This window comes from Poecilia latipinna, unplaced genomic scaffold (assembly GCF_001443285.1).
Source record: "Poecilia latipinna isolate Pla-1442-1.1 unplaced genomic scaffold, P_latipinna-1.0 Scaffold587, whole genome shotgun sequence".
NCBI lineage: Eukaryota > Metazoa > Chordata > Actinopteri > Cyprinodontiformes > Poeciliidae > Poecilia > Poecilia latipinna.
Window position 1 is genome coordinate 23672 of NW_015113203.1, and position 19838 is coordinate 43509.

Here is a 19838-nt window from a genome sequence, read left to right on the forward strand (position 1 = left end):
CTGGGCCGTGTTGCTGTGTGGGAGGGGGGACGATCTGAGCTGTGAGCTCGTTCAGCCATGTTAGTTTCCTTCTGCTGTTCACAAACGATGAGAGAGGAGAGTCATGGCCTTGTCAATGAGCGGAGACGATGAAGAATATGAGTCAGAGTCCGAGCAGGTACTTACCGCTACTCTTCATTATATTGACTATTTTAGTCCGTGGGAAGTTTAACGAAATGTGAGGAAGAAAGGCGGTTTGGGTTTTTTTGTGTGTGGTTGCTTAAGGTTAACGATAAACCCGCTCTTCTGTGTTTGTGTGAGTCAGATTCAGTCAAAGATATTAGAAAAAGGTGTTTATAAATATCCCTCACCTGTAATAATGGACACTTAGCTAAGTATTACATACACATATAAAGATGTTTATTAGCTGTTGTACGCTAGCTGTCCGGGACACAACATACACTCTGCTCCTTTGATGTTAGCTACAACTGACCCATTTTGAGCTGGCCATTAATACGGCGCAGCTTCGGTCCGGTCATGATTTCGATAATTTCCTGTTACCAGAAGCCTCCACCAAGCCACCAGCTCGGCTTCAGCGTGTTTAAATCTAAACCCGGAGTGAAGCTCTTCTTGCTCCCCGAACACCGACCTGCCACGTTGAAAATGCTTTCTTTCTTTTGATTCATTTCCTCACTCTTCCAAAACTTGTCCTGCCACTCTGCGCCTTTAAGACGGCTTTGGGCGAAATGTTGTTGAGGCAGGGACCGGGGAGGGGGATGGGGAGAGGGAACAATGAAGTGGCTTTACTTCTGGTGCTTGCTGGACCTCTGCTTCTCAAACTGGGGGTGCCCATATCCCACCACCCTGAATAAAAAGCAAACAAATACTGTCCGGTTGCGCAGATCTTCACATTTTACTCGTTTTGTTGGCAAATTAAAGACGGAGTGCTTGGTAGAGTTCATGAGGAACGCTCAAAAGTGCTGATGCAAGATCCACATCAATGTGCTTGCACAATATTTGTACCCACAACACGGTTCCATTATCAGTACAACATCAAAGATGATGTTTTCACTTCTTTCCACCGTGACACGTGGTTGTCGACAGCAGCACTTGTTGTTATGAGGACCTCAGCAGATGATGAGCCTTGTGACTTTCTCCTACAAAATCCGAACTGAGGCTGAGTCAGACGACTGTGCTTGGCATAGTAAGCTGTCTCTTTTTTTTTTTTTTTTTTCTCTCACCGGCCCCTTCTGCCAATCCCAAATTCCTGTCATATTACTGCAGAGTAACAGTCAGCACGAATCAGCTGATGCAGTTATGGCTCTAGGGGCCATCTTCAGCAAATGTGTTCAGGGTTTTTGTTTGTCACAACTTTCACGGCGGTACATTTTCGTTTTATTTAAAGGGAAGCATCGACCTGGATGCTATTCAAGAACATAATCCTTTTTTTTTTTCTTTGTCACATTTGTTTCCATTTATCCTTCCGAAAAGTGGGATTACAAGAAAACTGCAAACTTGCAATTTCGGTATTAATTGGTATTAACTTTGCTTTCCTCACTCTTCAGTTTCTGTTTTGTCTCTCTAATGAAGCTTTAGCACCTCGATCACTTGGATCGATTTAAAGTGTGGACAGGAAACGTGTAAAGAGTCCGTCCAAGCCAGCCAGATGTTACTTATATTAGGCGTTTCATCCTATCAGTCTCTTTTAATGGCAGAATTGCACAAATTACTCTCAGAATCCAGTTTATTGTCTTGATCTGCACAAGCAGGAATTTGACTTTAAATTCACAGATATTTAAATATTAGACTATTATAGACTTCAGAGGAGATAAAATAATGCACAAAGGAAAAAAAAAAGTCACATTATTCATCTCTTGTGAAAACTACAACCTCTTGTTTCGCTGCTTATGGCCACTTCCTCATCATCGAAAACTAACTTTATCGTGGTGGTCCATATTTATATTTTATTTTTCCTTCTCAAAGATGTGACGGCTAAAAACGGGCATTTTACTCTTTCATACTCCATCTCTCTGTACCGTGTAGAAGTGGGACTTTGCCCCTTCGGTCATTTATAAGCAGTTTGCTCTCACGCCCGCTTTCACTACTGATTTTTACTATCTACTGCTTGCCTAACGTTTGATGCATGACTTGCATACTTTGAGGTATTTTGGTTTGATCAGAGGTCAAAGTAAGCATAATGATTTGAAATACTCTGGAGTGAAACGACACTCCTCGTATGAAAGTGGTAAACATTTGTCATCGCAGAGGTCAGGTGAGGGATGAGGCGACTTCGGCTCAAACAGTTGTGATGTTGACAGTCACGGCCATCCCTGGAGCAGCTGCTCATCCTTCACTGGTTCCCTCCCACATTTTTGTATGGTTATTATTATTATTTTTGATTTTTACAGGAGCTGGATGCGTCTGCTGGAGTGCGTTTTGTCGAAATAATTTGTTAGCAGCCGTTGGGGCGAGCTATCGGGGCAGCGGGGAGGGAAAACAATCTGGAAAGTGTAAAATTTGGGGGGGAAAAATGTGATTGCAGACTTAGTTCCTTCTTTATAGGCTAAACTTTATATCTGTGCATTCCTCCAAACCTCTGTCTCTCTTGTCCTTCTGTCTTTCCTTTTTTTCCCACTAATTCCTTTAGAAATGTCTCCCATAAGCTCATGGTGAACTTTTGTGTTTGACTCCGTATTGTGTTCTCTTCAAAATGGCACAAAGCACTAGAAAACAGTCTAGGAAAAGTCTGGAATTCAGTCTTGTGGGGGTGAAGAATGTGAAGAAACCCTGTAATCTGTTATCTGAAGGATTAGGGAGAGGAGATTAGTCATGTAATGATTTACTTTGGATGTTTTCAGTTGGAGTCATCAGGACAAGTTTCACCTTTCCTCTTCAGTAAAACTTTAGTCATTGTTGTCGTTAACCCAGATTGTCCCGTTGGCCTCCCGACGCACGTTACCTGTTTTACCTGTCCCCTGGATGCAAGCAGAAACAAAATCTGCCTCCAGTTGTTTGCCAACGTGTAACAGTTTAAGGAGCTAGCAGCAGTAGTAAGTCAGCAGTGTGGGGGCTGTGCACCTGTTAAAAGTAATGCTATAAGAATAAATCAGAAAGATGTTCACAACCTCAAAGGAAATCATAACCACCTCCAGCGAGTTTATTTTTATCCATCTGTCACGCTCCCCTATTTAAACATTTGCCACCAGCAAGGCGAACTGTTGCCAAGGTAACGTCTCCTGTGAAGATGAAAGGAGCTGAGATGCCTTCTTCTTTTTGTTGTATTTCATAGTAACGCCATGGAAACGAGGAAGATATTTTTCTTTTAAAGAGGTTGATATTGAAGATAATTTAATGAACATTGCTGCAGCTTTTCTACTATAAAAATGTGGATGTTAGTTTTACTGATTTGTTTGCCTTCCTCCTACTGTTCTACTTTACATGTTTAAATTCAATTGGACCAGATGAGGCTTCATTTGTGTGGCCTACTTGTGTTGTGTAGAGGAATGCATGATGGGGATATCAGAATTTTTCAACTGAGTGACGAAGTATTAAATTATTGTTAATTAATCCCGATAGTGTTCATGCAGCGCAGCCCTGAATATCAAATATTTAGGTTAAACTTCCTTCTGACGTGCTTTTCCACTTTTCCTTGCAGATTAAAAAAAAAACAACAACTTTCCCCCTAAGGCGAGTATATTGTTTCTGCAGGATCTTAACCTGCAGTTAGTTGATGCTTAAACCCGTACATGCATTCGCTGCGTTTAGGTCGTGGTGTCAGTAGAGGTCATCTGTTTATATTTGCTGTAGTTTTTGCAGAGGAATTTGGATATTTTGCGCTACAACAAAACTCCAAATCTCAGGCTTACAAAGAACTGTACCCTGGAAGCTGCGAGTTGCAAATAAAACATTCTTTTTGTAACATTTAAGTTTGAAATTTAAATCCAAGGGATTTTAAAATATATTAAAAAAAAATAACTGACATGTGTTCCTATGTGAAAACTTTATTTAAAAGTGCATCAAAGGACATGCTGCTGTTTGATGTGTTTAAAGACTGAAAACTGTAGGAGTAGTTAGCTTTGATGTGTTCAATGAATAGGCAAAATAAATCAGATTTTTCAGTATTTGACCTGCAGGTTCAGTTCGTACCTTTTTCTGGAAGCTGAAGTGAACAGGAGAACAATCAATCAATCACATGTCTGTTCAGCATCAGCGAGTCAGTAAAGTATGCTGACTTGGCGTTTTACCAAGAGAATTTCTCTAAACCTCTCCATATAAAAACATCAACTCTTGGACCTGCAGATTAATTGGTTTTCGATGAACCGTTTTTGTCTTCCAGCAGCGAGCAGTCAACCGTCCGAAGCCAAAGATGGGGTCGACGTCGGCCGTCAAGCTGCCGTCCAACCGGAGCGCGTCGGGAGCCAGGCGCAGGAGAACGCGCTGCCGGAAGTGCGAGGCGTGTCTCCGCACTGAATGCGGAGAGTGCCACTTCTGCAAGGACATGAAGAAGTTTGGGGGTCCGGGGCGCATGAAGCAGTCCTGCATCATGAGGCAGTGCATCGCGGTGAGTCAGCGAAAGAGCTAGTCATTCCCAAGCTGGTTGAAATACAGTACAAAGCGATTGAGTAGTCGCCATTTGAGCGCCGTTAAATCCTCTCGTTTGTCTCGCTCCCCCCGCAGCCCGTCCTGCCCCACACGGCCGTGTGCGTGGTGTGTAAAGAGGCGGGGAAGGAGGACACGCTGGAGGACGAAGAGGAAAAGTTCAACTTCATGCTAATGGAGTGCTCCATCTGCAACGAGATCGTCCACCCCAACTGCCTCAAGGTACGCAGAGCCTCAGCCGGACCGTTCCCATGGTGACTCATTTTTGTTGGAGCAGCGTCCTGGGAAGGCCACGTCATTACGACATGACTCAGCCCCCTTTACGCTAGAATCTGGAGCTAATTTGATGCGGAAATTGTTTTTTGTTTATGAAACCCACTGCTCTTACTCGTGTGGTTATGAGGTTATAATGGCTGAAGCCTGACTCTATTTCATTTTAGTTTGACTTTTAGCCTTTAAGCTGCAAGGCAAAACTCCAAACCTGTAATTGTTTGGAAGTCGACTGCCAAGAAACCAAAACCCAGCTCGTCGAGTGGGAAACATGTCTCTGCTGGTCCAGACGTGATCAGACCCGCTTTTTAAGGCCGTGCTGCTACTTAAGCTGACAGAACCAGAATGTCAGCAGTGTTTTCATTGTATTAAACAAACACAGTAGCTCTCATAAAAATGCCTTGTTGACTTGCACAGCACAGCTGAAGACGTGTAAGTTCCTCATGGCGTCTAAAAGCCACTTCCTCTTCATGCAGCCAATACATGTAGATGGCGTGGCGATCTGGGCAGACCGCCGCCGCCGCTGCTGCTGCTGCAAGATGATTATTTGCAACAGAAATTACAATTCCTGGTTAGGAGGGGATTGTAAAGGAGCACCCTTTGCAATTATAAAGGCAGCTAAATCAGACTTATGTAGAGTCACAAATGTTGCATAACCTTTAAAAAAAAAAGAAGAAAAAGACAACTTAAAATTGCTGATAAATATCTACTTCAGGAAATTTGTCATTTTTTAAAAAAGCCCCACTTCGTTGTGGTTTGTAGATTTTCAAATAAAGAAAAGTTTAGCAGAAAATAAGATGGATACATTTCTTTCTGTGGGATGAACATCATTTCCGACTTAATGTCAAAATTGAAAACAATATCACTGATAATCTTTTAGTGCCATTCTGTTGTGAAATCAGCTAATTATAACAGTTTTTTATGATTAAAAAAAAACCTATTTGTTGTTAAATTTATATTTAAAACTTCAGTTTATTCTTTATCATTATAAGGCAGAGATATTAGGAGTTGTTTCAGACCACTGTTCTAGGGAGATGAAGCATATTAAATATATGTGGCAAAAAGAACTGCATGTCACCCTATCTTGTTATATCTGCAAGTAGGTGGTGGTGGCAGCATCATGCTGTGGCCAGGAAGCTGGTTAGGACTGATGGACATCTTTTGGCTACGTGTCACTTGTTTTTCCTTTTTATGTTGGAGGATGACAGTACATGACTTTACAGTTTACAAAAATGAGTTCAATATTTTTTTTGTAAAAATAAAAATGAAAGCAATCGGCTTTCTTTTGATTCAGGTTTGCACAGATGATCAACTGACATGTTTTTTTTTTTCTAAATGTTTTTTTTATATTTATAATAAATCAGGTTGAACAGCGCTGACCGGCCTGACGAGCCACACATCGCAACTGTCGCTTTCACTTCCCATAAACTCGCTCCTTGTTGGACTCTGTTAAGGCTTGTTGTGGTTGAAATCCTACTCCCTTTTGTTATTTATTTTTCTTTCTCTCTTCTTCACACTTCTCTCTTCTTCCCCTGTCAGGTGAGCGACGCCTCAGGTGTGGTGAACGACGAGCTGCCTAACTGCTGGGAATGTCCCAAATGCAACCACGCAGGCAAAAGTGGAAAAGTGAGTACAATCATGCACGAGCCGAAGGCTGCACACAGAGTCTTAATCCTGCAAAGTTTTGATAACGCTTTGCAAAGTTACCTTAACGATAAAGAGAAGAGTCGTTTCCTCTTTTAGATAGTTTCAGTGTATCTTTTTTATATATGATAATCTGCTGTCCACTTCCTGTTAATTCTGCCGTTTATGAAAGTCCTTCACATGACTGTATCGGACAGAGGCAGGAAACCCCCGACAACCAGAAGTGTTTCTTCAACCTTAAGCGCGGCTAGTTCAATATCAAACAGGGCTTTCTAGTCACGATAGGCTAAAGGTATAAAGTCGTCTCCACTGCTTTTGTCCCCTTTGGTATTGAAGCAAAAAAGGGGCCCCGGGTTCAAGTACGCCTCCAACCTCCCCGGCTCTTTGCTGAGGGAACAGAAGCCCGCGAAGGAGGAGGGGGACCTTTCCTCTGCGACCAAGAGGAAGCCGGACAGAGACGAGACGCCGAGATACAGGACCGAGGAGGCTCTCCATCGGCAGCCGCCGCTGCTGTCCCCCAGCGGCCTGCCGAGGCCCAGACCCGAGGACAAACTGAGGAAGAAGAGGAAGCTTTTCGATGACGACGATGAAGAGGACCTCAACGTGAGGAAGAAGGTTGGTATAACTGCCAGTGACTTGCAGTCCCCTTGCAAAACTATTCAGATCCATTTAACTTTTACAAGGCGGCGGATTAGAATCGGCATCTTCGCAACTGCGAGTGACTCCTTGAATGCTGTATTTTCTGGGCTCTTTTATTTTAGGAGCCATGAGAGCTTTAAAGGTGGTTTGGGTAATAAAGCAATAAGAAACCCAGAGCTCGGGTGGGGGAAAATGTCAACATGGCAAATATTACATTCCAAATGTGGATTTCATGGAGACTTGGTAGAAGAAAAGTCATAAGTTTTGTTCTTTTTTGTTGTTTTTTTTTCTGCAGTTTGCCACAAACTATGTAGGCGACATAAGCAAACATGTGGAAGAAAGTCGTCTGGTAAGATGAGAACTTTATAGTCCCTCTTGTAAAAATAAAAAAAAATAATTACACATCATAATGTGAGATGCTTCTGTTCATAAGGGACCGGCTGGTGGCAGCCTGGGGGAGGTAAATACAGGTCAGACGTAGTGCAATATCTGTCAGCGGCTGTAAAAACTTAAAACTGGAGTGGATTTTACACAATGAAATGACTCTGTTAAAAAACCTATTCATATTTGAATGGCCCAGTCAAAGTCCAGATCTCAATTCAGTTGATAATCTGTAGCAAAATAAAATTGACATTATGCACTTTACACTGGAACTGGATGACATTTTAAATGTCCCCCACAAAACAAATGAAAACAGAAAAAAAAGGAAATAAAAACCACACACACAACCGATAACATAAAAATTAGTTTATAAAGTCTCTGAACAAAATGATCCTTATGAATTGAATCATCAGAATGGGAATTATCAAGCTCATTTTAATTTATGAGATTCATTCATTCATGCTAAATCTCTCTTCTGCAGGACAAGTCAGACGACTCGTACATTTCTAAACTTCTCCCCCAAATCAAGACGGAAAAGGAGGAGGAAGATGATGATGACGAGGAAGGCGGAAGGGAGCATTCTTTCCGCAGCGGCGTGGACAGGAAAGGCCGCTTCGGAGAGGCTGAAGAGGAAGGGGACTACAGGGACTCCAGAAACGACTCGTTGAATTCTTCCATCAAAACCCCACTTGGAGACAGTGACCACTCTCTCTGCAGCTCTCCGCAGGCCGGCCCCAGCAGCGAGGGCGGCAGCGAGACGCAGGAAAGGGGGCCCCGTCCGAAGGCTCGCCGTAAGCGGCGTCTGCCCAACAGGGAGCTGAGCCGAGAACTGAGCAAAGCACTGAACCAGGAAATCCAGAAGACCGAGGACTGCCTGGCCAACGAGAACAGGCAGCCGCTCAAGGTGGAGCCGGAGACGGAGAACGAGGAGCCAAAGAAGCTGTTCCGCAACGGTAACGAACTCGGCGACCAGAGGTCCCACCTCAAGACCAAAGAGATGAACGGGAACACCTGGGATTTGCGCCACTTTTACCCAAGTCAGATCACTCCCCTGGGCTTCAACCGGAGCACGCCGACTACGCGGCCGGTGCCGCCGCGCTCCCCGCCCAAGTGCGTCCAAATGGAAAGGCACGTAATCCGGCCGCCTCCGATCAGCCCGCCTCCCGACAGACTGCCCCTGAAAGATGGGAAAGCACACATCCTCCAGCGCGAAGTCTGGATGAAGATATTCGGCTATCTGTCGCACCAGGAGTTGTGTGTCTGCATGAGAATCTGCAAGACTTGGAACCGATGGTAAATTCACAAGCTGAACATGAAAATGCTCTTTTATTTGATAGAGGTAGCAAATTTGAATTGGGGAATGAAAGGAGTGCAAGATTAACTACAGGTGATTCCAGAGGCACAATAAGAGAATATTAACACATTTTCCAATATTTTTACATGTGAAATCTATTTAAGATTTAGGCAAAAGTACAAAGTAGGTGAGATAAAATGATTGGTGCCCCCTGTTGATTATTGCGTCACTATATTAAATGCTCAGTAATGACTGTACATGTTCTAGATGTTGATGTATGAATGAGCCTGTGCTGTGCTTGGACCTGATGCGTCACACAGATTTTTATTCCTTTATTCTTCCTGTGACCAGGTGTTGTGACAAGAGACTTTGGACAAACATCGATTTAAACCGCTGCACCTCCATCACGCCGCTCATGCTCAGCGGGATAATCCGCAGACAGCCGGTCTCCTTGGACCTCAGCTGGACGAACATTTCCAAAAAGCAGTTGAGCTGGCTCATTAATAGATTACCAGGTACTTGGATATGAGACGCACACATGGTGTAGAGAATAAAGGTGTCCTTTTTTTCTTTTTTGGATCAGTGACGGAAAATACGGTTGTAACTTCCAGGTCTGCGAGTGTTAAAGCTGTCAGGTTGTTCCTGGGCTGCCGTCTCTGCACTCTGCACGTCCAGCTGCCCCCTGCTACGCACTCTGGATGTCCAGTGGGTGGAGGGACTCAAAGACGCACAGATGAGGGATCTCCTTTCACCGCCCACAGACAACAGACCAGGTACGGTACAAGGAACTCGGATTATTTTCATCTGGATCACCATAAATCATAAGCACATTATGGCGAGTGTGAAGAAGAATTAACATTCTCAGAAATGTACAGAATAGTGTAAATTATATTGATTCTACCTACTAGGAAGGAAATTGTCGGTAATAATTAGCTAAGGTGGTAACATTAGCATGAAGGTTATCAGTCAAGTTTGTTTGAATAGCACTTTTCACACAGCGCAGTTCAAAGTGCTTTGCATCATAAAAACAAAGTTATAAAACACCGCATCACTAGCATGTTGACCTACACCAACATACTCCATTCAGTAAGTGGGGAAACATGCTAAAGCTAAAATGCTAATATTAGCTAAAAATATCATTTGCATATGGGTTATCACTAGTATGTTGACTAACATTAACTTTTATTATGTTAAGTTTAGCTTTTATATCTAAAGTAGCCAACATGTTATTTTCTCCTAAAATGCTAATTTAGCATAAACAGTATCACCATGACCTACACTAATGTACTCAGTTCAGTATGAATGAATCCCTACAATAATATTTTAGCTAATATTAACTAAAATGCTACCAATCGCATATACGGTAATACTAGCATGTTGACTAACATTAACTCACTCCACTCACTTTAAGTTTAGCTTTTGTATAAAAATTAGCTAACATGTAAATTCTTTCTAAAATTACAACATTAGCATAAAGAGTATCATTAGCATGTTGACTTATAGTAACACACGCCACTCAATATGCAAAAACAAATACCAACATTAGCTGTAAAGCTAATGTTAGTTCAAATACTCTTAACTGGATATGGGCTATCACTAGCTGTAAAGCTAATGTTAGCCCTTATGCAGTTAAGAGTATTTGAACTATCACTAGCATGTTGGCTAACATTAACTCACTTTACGTCATAGGAAGTTGTTGGTGTACTTTTACTACGCCTGAATGTATCTTGATGACAATTCTCCTCCTAGCATTAGATGTGAACTAATGCATGCTACACCAACAGGTCAGCTGGATAATCGCTGCAAGCTGCGGAACGTGGAGGACCTGCGGCTGGCAGGGCTGGACATCACCGACACGTCTTTGCGTCTCATCAGTCGACAGATGCCTCTGCTCTCCAGGCTAGACCTGAGTTACTGCAACCACATCAACGACCAGTCTGTGAACCTGCTCACTGCAGCAGGAACTACAACCAGAGACTCACTCACAGAAATCAACCTATCAGGTGAGACCTGCACTAGAATGGTAGCAATAAATACTGATGTGCACGTACAGCCGTTTGGCTCAAGTTTTCAGACTGTATCTGGGAGCTGCTGGATCCCATTCACACCATAACAGAACCGCTCTAAAGTTTGCTTGGATTTGCATCAGACCACCTCAGAAAAGTTTTTCACCTCGACACAAACGAAGCCAAACCAGTTTGTTTTAAATGGACTCGTGTGACGCTAAAATAACACAATGCTTTATCTGATTTTAGAAAAAAAAAAAAGTTTAAATATCAGAAATCTGAAATATGTTAACTTATTTTCTTTTACTTAATACAAAAATTAATCCTAAAATGCGGGACATGTAAGTTTTAGCTACATGTAAGCTACTTTAGCACACACAGTTTTCTCATAGAATACCATTCTGGTGTTATAAGATGGGTAATCAGACTTTCTTCAGGTTCAGCCCTGCTAAAATAACTATATAATCTCCTACTTTAACAGTCGCTCTGACTAACGGTGGCCCACAGCGTAGAGTTCTGTTTTACCTCTTGAAGGAAGTTGGGAAATCCATATAATTTCTCTGTTTTTTGACCTCATGTGATCCGAAAAGAGGGAACCAAAACCTGGGTGACTGAAATGTTGCTTCTCTACAGACATTAGTGTGCAGTTCTAGCTTTTTATTTTTAAGCTAGAACTGTACACATGTTTGTCTGATGGGTTATTTGATTAAAAATAGTTACTAAATGAGCTTCCTCTTCTGACGTGCCTGGAAAATAAAGTGTAGAAAACCTCCATTCCCTACTCTTTCTAAAAGTTGTATATACTGTAGTTGTAAATCAGTCAGTAGTGTTTTTTTGTTGTTGTAGAAATCAATAAGGAGTTCCTGTATTTATAGTTTTAAAATGCAAAATGTGAAAAGAACATGATCCCCCCCTTGATTAACGCAAAACTAATAACCGTTCTCCTTTCCTCCCCACTATATTCCAGTTTGTAACAGAGTCACCGATCATTCATTGAACTATTTCAAGCGCTGCGGCAGCATCTGTCAGATCGACCTTCGCTTCTGTAAGCAGGTGACCAAGACGGCCTGTGAGCACTTCATTGCAGAGATGTCTGTGAGCGTCCCGTTCAGACTGAAAGAGGACAAGTTGCTGCAGAAGATAAGCTAGTTTCCATCGGGACGGGAAAAAAAAAAAAAAAAATCCAATGTTTTAAGACTGTTTTTGCACTTAAACTACACGTCCTGTGATAAGTCTCTGAATCACTGTTGTCATAGAATACAAAGAGAGGGAATTCAGTGGGAGGTGATGTTCATTGGACAGAAAAGGAGGAAAAAGGTTGCATGTATTTTTTATTTTTACTTTTATAAACACGTGGTTGTATTTGAGTTATTTTTTATTGCATTTTTGAACATATTTTTTGTACAAGAAAAATCCTTCAAGTTTTTTTTTTTTTTTTTTTTTTTCTTCCCGTTTCTGGAGCCCAAATATCACTCTGTCATTTTCAACAGAACAACTTGGCTTCCCTTTTTTTTTTTTCCCCCGAACTTGTGTGCCAAAATCTCTTTGACGTTGACGCTTCAGTATACAGATAATGAAAACATGCATGTGCTGTGATTTAATTACCATAGCTACATTAAATAGACACATTTCAGAGAAGAGAAAGTGATAAATTTCATATTTCTGTCACACCCTTGGATGTTTTACAAAAAACTTTTAACTGTGGGGCGTTTTTGTTTAGGGGTTTTCAGCAATATCTCAATATTAATTTATTGATTTATATTTTTATTACAGTTTGTATTTATTTGTTTATTCAGTGACTTGACATAGGTGTCTTACATAGTTGGTTCAAATGATGCGTGTGAATAATTTATCAGGGTGGTTGGCGCTCGTCCCGGCCACCTGGTTTGTGTTTTGGTGCCCAAAAGTCAAATTAAAGCGAATCTAACGATGACTTTAAAGCAGGCAACCTCACACAACTATATGGGCAACTAATTATGACCTCTGCAAGTATTTGCATACATTTAAAAATATACTTCATACAGTTGGTGTTGTATTTTTGGGTGTTGTGCTGTAAATTTATCGCCTCAGGTGAATGTGATTATGTTTATACATGTAAATCAAAAAAAGTGCTAATTTGCATTAAAAGAACTTAATTTGTATCATCATTGAGACTTTTTGACTGATAAATGGCTTGAGGACAAGATTATGGCTTTCTGATTCCTGCGTGGACTCAGATATGGAAGAAGGCGGAGAAGGAAGGATAAAGTTGAAAGGTATAGGGAGAGAAAGAAGGGTGAAAGACCCTAGTAATCTGTTTTTACACCTGTAGAAAGAGAGAAAATAACTGAGATAAAAGCAACATATTCCTATATATATATGTATCACTAAATACATTTGTAATGTATAATGTATTTAGTGGCAAAAGCAGCCCCAAATAGTGTATCTGTTCACAGGTTTCTGGATATAAATGTTCAATAGGCAGACACTGAGCTTGAAGCCACAGGATACAAACATGTTAAAGTGTTTGATCTACTTCAAAATGTAACTAATTTTATTATAATTCAGTCCCACATCTATGAACGGTGATTCTGTTTTACCACTTTGCATCGTCGAGGGTAATTTAGTCGAAAAGCCAAATTAATATTTAGTTCAATGTCCCTTGGAACATTGCAGAAAACTAATTATTTTTCCTGGTCTGCAATCACAATCTGGCATTTAATTTCAGTTGTACATCTAAGTTAATTCCCATCAGAAAGCGGTGAAGCTCATTCGATTAATTTGATTTTCCAGAATCTTGATCTGAACTTTAAGCCGTTAACTGGCTCCACTCATCAGATTTAAAATCTTCATTTGCTTCCCAGTTGTTTCCACTGTTTAGTTCTTGGTTTGTGGCAGTGAACCAGACCCTCAGCATGATGCCGCCACAAGCATGCTTGACAGTCTTTCAAACAAACTTACTGTCATCGTGTCCAAATGCCTCAACCTTTGTCCCGTCGCCATATTTGAGTGATACTTGATGGTGTGTCTATGACAACGAGCTTCTAGAATGGCCTTGACTTAAAATGCACGGACTATTTTTAAATGTGCTTGGAAAACCAACCGGTTTACTCGAACTCCTCCATTTGTCAAAAAACGAAACCGTAAAATCCAGCAAGAGTTAAAGCCAAAACGTGGTTGAGGTTTCTACTAAAAGCGAGTGTGGCTCATCTGGAACTTGCCGTGGTACGTTTTAATGGCCTAGATCTACTCATTACGTGCAACCGATTAATGGTAAATGTGAGCAGCTGTCGAAGCAAGCTGTGGATCGGTCAGGTTTTTATGAGGGCAAACCAAGCAGGAGCGAGATCAAGGAGGTCTAGCAGCTTTAGGCGAAGATGTCTGCTTGGGAAGCGATTTACAATATGAACTCCCATATTTCCAAAGTCTCCTCATTTCCCTGTTCGATAGAGAGAAAAACAACACTACACAAACAAGAAGACACATTTCATTTGAATGCATAGAAAGCAGAAGTTTGGCAAAACCTCAAACATCTTGAGCTTCCAGGCTCGGTGGGAGAAGGCTCGACTGCTCCACCACCACAAAACCCAGCCTGTCCTGCAGTCACCGAGCTTGACTTCTGTTTTTCCAAAATGCATTAAAACTCGGTCAAGCCAAAAGAAAAAAAACAAAAAAAAAAAACTCCAACCCAACTTTAGTCATCTGATGCAAAATCTAGACAGCTACACAAATGCCTGTTGACCTCAAACTAGTGAAACGCTACAATTAGCTAGTAATATGCTGCTTCTGTATTTTACATGACTTTTGCTCTGCAAATGCTGACAGTGCAGTTTAACAACGATTTCATCAACTAGGGAGTAAAGAAGGCTTTATTTAGGCCGCTAGAGAAAATTGAGAGTTTAACATCTAATCTTGACTGGATGGATAACGGAATGGACAACTTGAGTCAAATCAAGATTAAAATACATCTATGGATATTTTCTCACCGATGTGATTCAACAGGGAGTTTTTCTTAAAATGCTCTCTGTTCTACACTTCTAAAATTATTAGGGAAAAAATGCTGTAAATTACAAACGCATGGTTAAACAAATTATGAATAAAAGTGTAGTGTGAATTAGATTTTTTTTTCGTTTCAGAAACAAACGACTTTATTGAAAAGCACAGGTGTTTCTTGCAAGTCATGCACAATAGTAAAAAAAAAAAGAAAATAAAAAGAGAAGACATTAATTAAAATCTTTAATTTACCATAATATAAATGTCAACATCTGCAAATACAAAGACCATACCTTGTACATGATTATACCTTCTGTAACAGAAAAGTGCAATTTGCCCCGGACATCTGTGCTGTGACAGCAGCGAGTGTCTTTTTTATTTTATTATTTTATTTTTTAAAGCAGGGGAGGGAGATACTACAGAGAGAACGATAGTAAAGCTTCTTGTTATGCTGCGGTTCAATGAAAAACTCGAGCCAACCAAAGCAGATCCAACACATTTCAGGCCACGTCACAGAACAGAACAATCCTGAAAAAATAAACATTTTCGCACACAATTCAAACCAAATGGAAAAATAGAGCTATGTACATCTTATACAGACTGATATATGTACAAGTCATTATCTGGATATACGTTCACGTCACTCAAACGGTTTCATTAGTCATCTTATATGTGACAAACCTAAAACATAATAATACTTTTCATTCCAACAACTTAAGAAAATGTAAGTTTCACGTGAAAAACGTCTTGCTAGAAAACGAGGAAGATGAGTGGATGAGTTAGCACCAGTTTAGTTTGAGTCTCCTGTTCGCGGACTGAGGCAGGACAAGAGGCGACAGACGTCGGCCGTTGCTGCGGCGAGACCTCGCGTGGACGTTGGAACGGGCAACGCACTGAAACAAGCACTTATTTTATGGCGGAGGAAATCGACGCTATTAATAATGCATCGACCTCACAGAGCATAACCATAAATCAGTCGCAAGTAAGACAACCGCCAGAGCATCTGCTCCTTTGAGGACTGCGCAGTGCTACATTTAAAACGGCAAACAACATCTCAAAAGAAGAAAAAAAAATCTAATTAGCGTCTCTCATCAGGCATTCAGGAAGAGGCGCACATTATCTGAGCCACTATTAGCTGTCGTGAGGTGTGGTGGGGTTGTGAGTGGTGCTGCATTAGCGTGGAGCGTGAGCAAAGTGCTGTCCGGTCCAACATGCTGAAGCATTAACACAGTGTCATCTCGCAGCGGAGGGAAGAAGATGAGAGAAGAAAGAAGCAACAAGCCGACTGGTGTCGTTTGGCACCTACCTTTCACACGTCTGCTGAGATTCAGTGCAAGTCTTTACTAAGATACGTGTTCGCTTGCAGCCGCAGGTAAAGAGTCGTAGATCTGAGGAGGAGCTACAGTTCGCAGGCAGAAATAAGGATGGGATGTTTACAAAAAAAAAACATGTGACCGGCAACCTTTGCTTTGAAATATAGTAGAAAACAAAAACCACCTGGTCGATCAAAGTCAAATTCACAAAAAAATATATATATAAAGAAAAAAACCATTATTTTCCTGCGTACGAATGACCATTGAAGACTCCTGTCAATATAAAGATCTGGAAATCAATTTTTTTTTTTTCGTAGGATTCAAACTTTATGAGCTGCATTTCTGAATTGGGGGAGGGGGCGTGGGGGATACGAGTCAGTGGTGCAGCATTAGCATTTAAAAACGTGCACAGCTCTCACGACGTACTGCCTGCATATCGGACACTGGTTCATTCTCTTGCCGCAGTCGGTGCAGGTGACCAGGTGACCGCACTCCAACAGGACGCAGTCGATCACCGCGTCCATGCAGATCCTGCACAGATTGTCGTCCTGCAGCGTCAGGGGACACTTTTCGCCATCTGGAGAGGTGGGGACAGAAGGAGGAGAAATGGGAGGTGAAAAACGGAGAGGAAAAACAAAGAGAAGAAAACTAAAACGGTGGAAATAAATTAAGTATTAGGCAATGAAATAAATTTAACTGCATTCAGCACCTCACTGAAGTGCTTATTCCAATATCTTTTATTTGGAATTTCATTAGTGCATCAGCGTGAACACATCAGTGTGAACACAAGAGTGAATACCATTCAGCAGGACAAATGGCACGGATGGATAGCGGATGAGGACGGGTTCACAACGGACACACACGTAGCGAGAATGCGGCTTTGCTCATACGATGGAAGAAGCGAGGCAGAGGTGGGACACCTGACCACGGTGATGATCTATAACCTTACCTCCGATGGCACCGTTGCAGAGAGGAGAGGGGAAGGCCATCACTTTACAGCAGGAGGAGTAAAGCAAGCATGAGATAAGTTTATCATGACGTCAAAAAAAAAAAAAAAGCTACACGAATAATCCATTTTTTTTTCCCTTTGTCTTATCTGTGTAAATTTATGGCAAGATAATGTCACCGCCTACAGGACAAAATGTCAGAAAGCGAAAAGATTGATGAAGTTTCTGTGGTTAAAAACAGGATCCTCCCAGCCAGTGCTGATAATCAAAGATATCTACACTGCAAAAATATAAATGCCACTTGCCACAGCGGCCACCTGCTGAGGGGAATGTTGAACTGCATATCACGCTGAATGTGCCATTTTCAACATTTGAATTACTTATTTAAAAGTTAAAATAATTGTGCAGGTTTCTGTGTGCTGCAGTGCGCATGAAATAACATCAACTTTTCCTGTAGAGCATGAAACCTGATTGGTTAATGTGGCCAGGAAGCCAACGTTTCAGACCAATCGGCTTGAGACGAGCAGAGCGCAGCGCATCTTGAAAGTATTCACTGCACTTTGCTTGTTCCACATTTTAACTTAACACAACATCCAGCTGTGACAGATTACAGAAATGGCATTTCTTGGTTTCCTATTTTTAATAAATTTCCCCCGCCCCCCCAAAAAAAACAAAAAAAACAAAACAAAAACTCAATTAACTCAATCATTTTCCCACATTGTTTGCTTCTGGGTATTTATGTGTAGGATTTTGAGGAAAAGGGTCAACTCAATCGATTGCAACGCGAGTGAGAAAATGACGTTCATGACGTGGAATAAATTAAACCAGTAATAGCCAAATAGCTGCGTGCGAATTAACAATTAGACGTCAATTTTTGAATGCACTCAAACAGAACTTTGGCCCTTAATTATATGGTCTAACCCAGCGCTGGTCTGAAGAGGCCCCACTTAACCAATCGAATCTCAGGAAATATTTGACATCATTTCATCACTTTTTTGGTACATTGTGATTTAAATAAAAATAAAAAAAGTAATATAAAAATGACCATTTAAAAATGGCCCCTTTCTGGCCCTAATATGATATTGAATAAGGAAAGTTGTGAGACCAAAAGCCAAGTAAACACCTACATGTATTTGTATTCTTCTCCTTTTCTCTGTATAATCTGTTGACGCGCTCCACCAGCTCCCATTTTTCACAGCACCCGGAGTAGTTGACGAAATTCCTTGCCAGGATCTCCTTCAGCTGCCTGACTGACAGGCCCTTGATGTCCCTCACGCTGGAGATGTCAGAGACGGATGCTCCGGCTCCATGGCGTGTCTGAGGACTCGTCTAAAAAAACCAAAACAAAACAAATAAAAAAAAAACAAATAACATTGTTATAGACAAAAATGTCTGCTTTGTTTTAAAAACAATAATAAAAAAAATCAGGACTTAAAATCTGTTTTTGTATTGTAACAAGTATGAATATATGGATCATCTGAGGAGTTTGTTCACTGGAGTCCAAGTTAAGGAGCGACACCGGTGTGGTCTCATCCAAGTCCTGCAGGAAAACAATGTTCAGTCGGGAAAGTGCCAGATTACAGTAGATTAGGGTTACGCTCTCCTTTACCCGGCTTACTGGGTGAACTGGAAACAAAAGTGCATTGTACTTTCCATTCACAGACAAGACTAGCGACTCCACAAGCAAGCGCTTACAGCGAATCCCGACAGTTCAGAGGTGAGCTGTGTCTGTAAAGCGATCGGGCTCTCTGGTTGGTTTCTCACCTGGTTGGTTTCGGGACTTTCGCTCCTGCTGAGCGATTCCTCCAGCGTGGCAGCAGACAGCTCCGAGGCAGGCGGCGCGATGGAATCTGTTAGCGTGCGATGGATGTGAGAGAGGAGGCTGGCCGTGTTAGGGTCCTCCACCTCCTCGTCGTCATCATCATCATCATCATCATCCTCCTCCTCATCCTCATCTTCCTCCTCCTCGTCCTCCACCTCAAAAGCCCGATGACAGAGGACCAAATCGACCAGGTCCTCCTTCTCCCTGCAGGTGTCAGTGGAGATGCTCCGCAGCAGCAGATACTGACGCAGGTCCCTCACTGGCAGACGCATGAGCCGCGGCCGATGGAACGCCGTGGCCTTCAGCAAATGGCAGGTGGCGCAAATGCGTAGGCTCTCCAGAACCTCGGTGCACAGCGAGCAGAAGCTCTTCTTGCAGTCGCAGCAAGTGTACTGGATGCGGGAAGGAAACGACAAGCTGGGGTGATGGAGGTGAGGCAGACGGACGTTTTCACACAGGTTTAAAAACTGTCGCCAGACCCTAATATTCGGTCATAAATTTAAAGTCTATGCTTAGATTTGTTTGTTTTTCAATTAGCTCACAAGGATAAATACTTTTTGTTTTCTCTAAAACGCTAAAATCTTTTCCCTGTTTTTGCATTTATGTATTAATTTGTACATTTTTAAAAAAAATACGAGGATCCATTATGAATCCAGACAGCGCTCCAGAGTGCACCATTAACCCTCTGATGCGTAAGTGGGTCCTTTTTGACCCGGTGAGGTCATCTTTTTGCAATATCTTTGTAATGAAAAGTTTTCATCACTTCATATTACAGGTATTCCTCAAGAAACATGTTACTGATATCATGCAATTAAAATTTTTAATTTACCTTTTATATTTTTTAAGAAATAGCATGTTTTATGTTACTACCCCATTCTTCCGTGAGTGGGTCCAAAATGACCTGAATTCATTTCCTATGGAATTTAATGGGAATCTTTGTTTCTTACCAACTGTGACTGTCAGGAAAACATT

The 19838-nt window shown here is 41.6% G+C and overlaps 2 protein-coding genes across 5 annotated transcripts in view; one reads left to right on the forward strand and one right to left on the reverse strand.

Moving 5' to 3' along the window:
* Nucleotides 1-12026, forward strand: kdm2ba (lysine (K)-specific demethylase 2Ba). 2 transcript variants are annotated; one of them, XM_015042370.1, is made up of 11 exons: nucleotides 1-157; nucleotides 4316-4540; nucleotides 4657-4800; nucleotides 6388-6474; nucleotides 6820-7107; nucleotides 7427-7480; nucleotides 7994-8805; nucleotides 9158-9321; nucleotides 9418-9579; nucleotides 10591-10809; nucleotides 11780-12026. In XM_015042370.1, exons 1-11 carry the CDS (start codon nucleotides 104-106, stop codon nucleotides 11959-11961), a joined length of 2391 nt encoding a protein of 796 aa, XP_014897856.1. In that variant the 5' UTR covers nucleotides 1-103; the 3' UTR covers nucleotides 11962-12026. The 2 variants fall into 2 exon arrangements, with proteins under 2 accessions (XP_014897856.1, XP_014897857.1); XM_015042371.1 differs by having other exon boundaries at nucleotides 6829-7107.
* Nucleotides 12027-16409: 4383 nt separating this feature from the next.
* The window catches only part of LOC106953537 (E3 ubiquitin-protein ligase RNF34-like), a 13178-nt gene continuing 9749 nt past the window's right edge, over nucleotides 16410-19838 (reverse strand). For 2 of the 3 annotated variants that reach the window (XM_015042382.1, XM_015042380.1), the window contains exons 5-6: nucleotides 17047-17088; nucleotides 16410-16674 (exon numbers count right to left, since the gene is read on the reverse strand). In XM_015042382.1, the coding sequence (XP_014897868.1) occupies nucleotides 16487-16674; nucleotides 17047-17088 (230 nt within the window). In that variant the 3' untranslated portion in view covers nucleotides 16410-16486. The remainder of the gene's footprint in view (nucleotides 16675-17046; nucleotides 17089-19838) is intronic. The other variant, XM_015042383.1, reaches the window with a different exon arrangement.

Excerpts from the sequence above, each read along its gene's own strand:
- kdm2ba (XM_015042370.1), top strand. The coding sequence starts at position 104 with ATGGCCTTGTCAATGAGCGGAGACGATGAAGAATATGAGTCAGAGTCC. Across the intron at positions 158-4,315 it reads ATGAGTCAGAGTCCGAGCAG|CAGCGAGCAGTCAACCGTCC; the intron begins GTACTTACCGCT and ends TTTGTCTTCCAG. Across the intron at positions 4,541-4,656 it reads TCATGAGGCAGTGCATCGCG|CCCGTCCTGCCCCACACGGC; the intron begins GTGAGTCAGCGA and ends CTCCCCCCGCAG.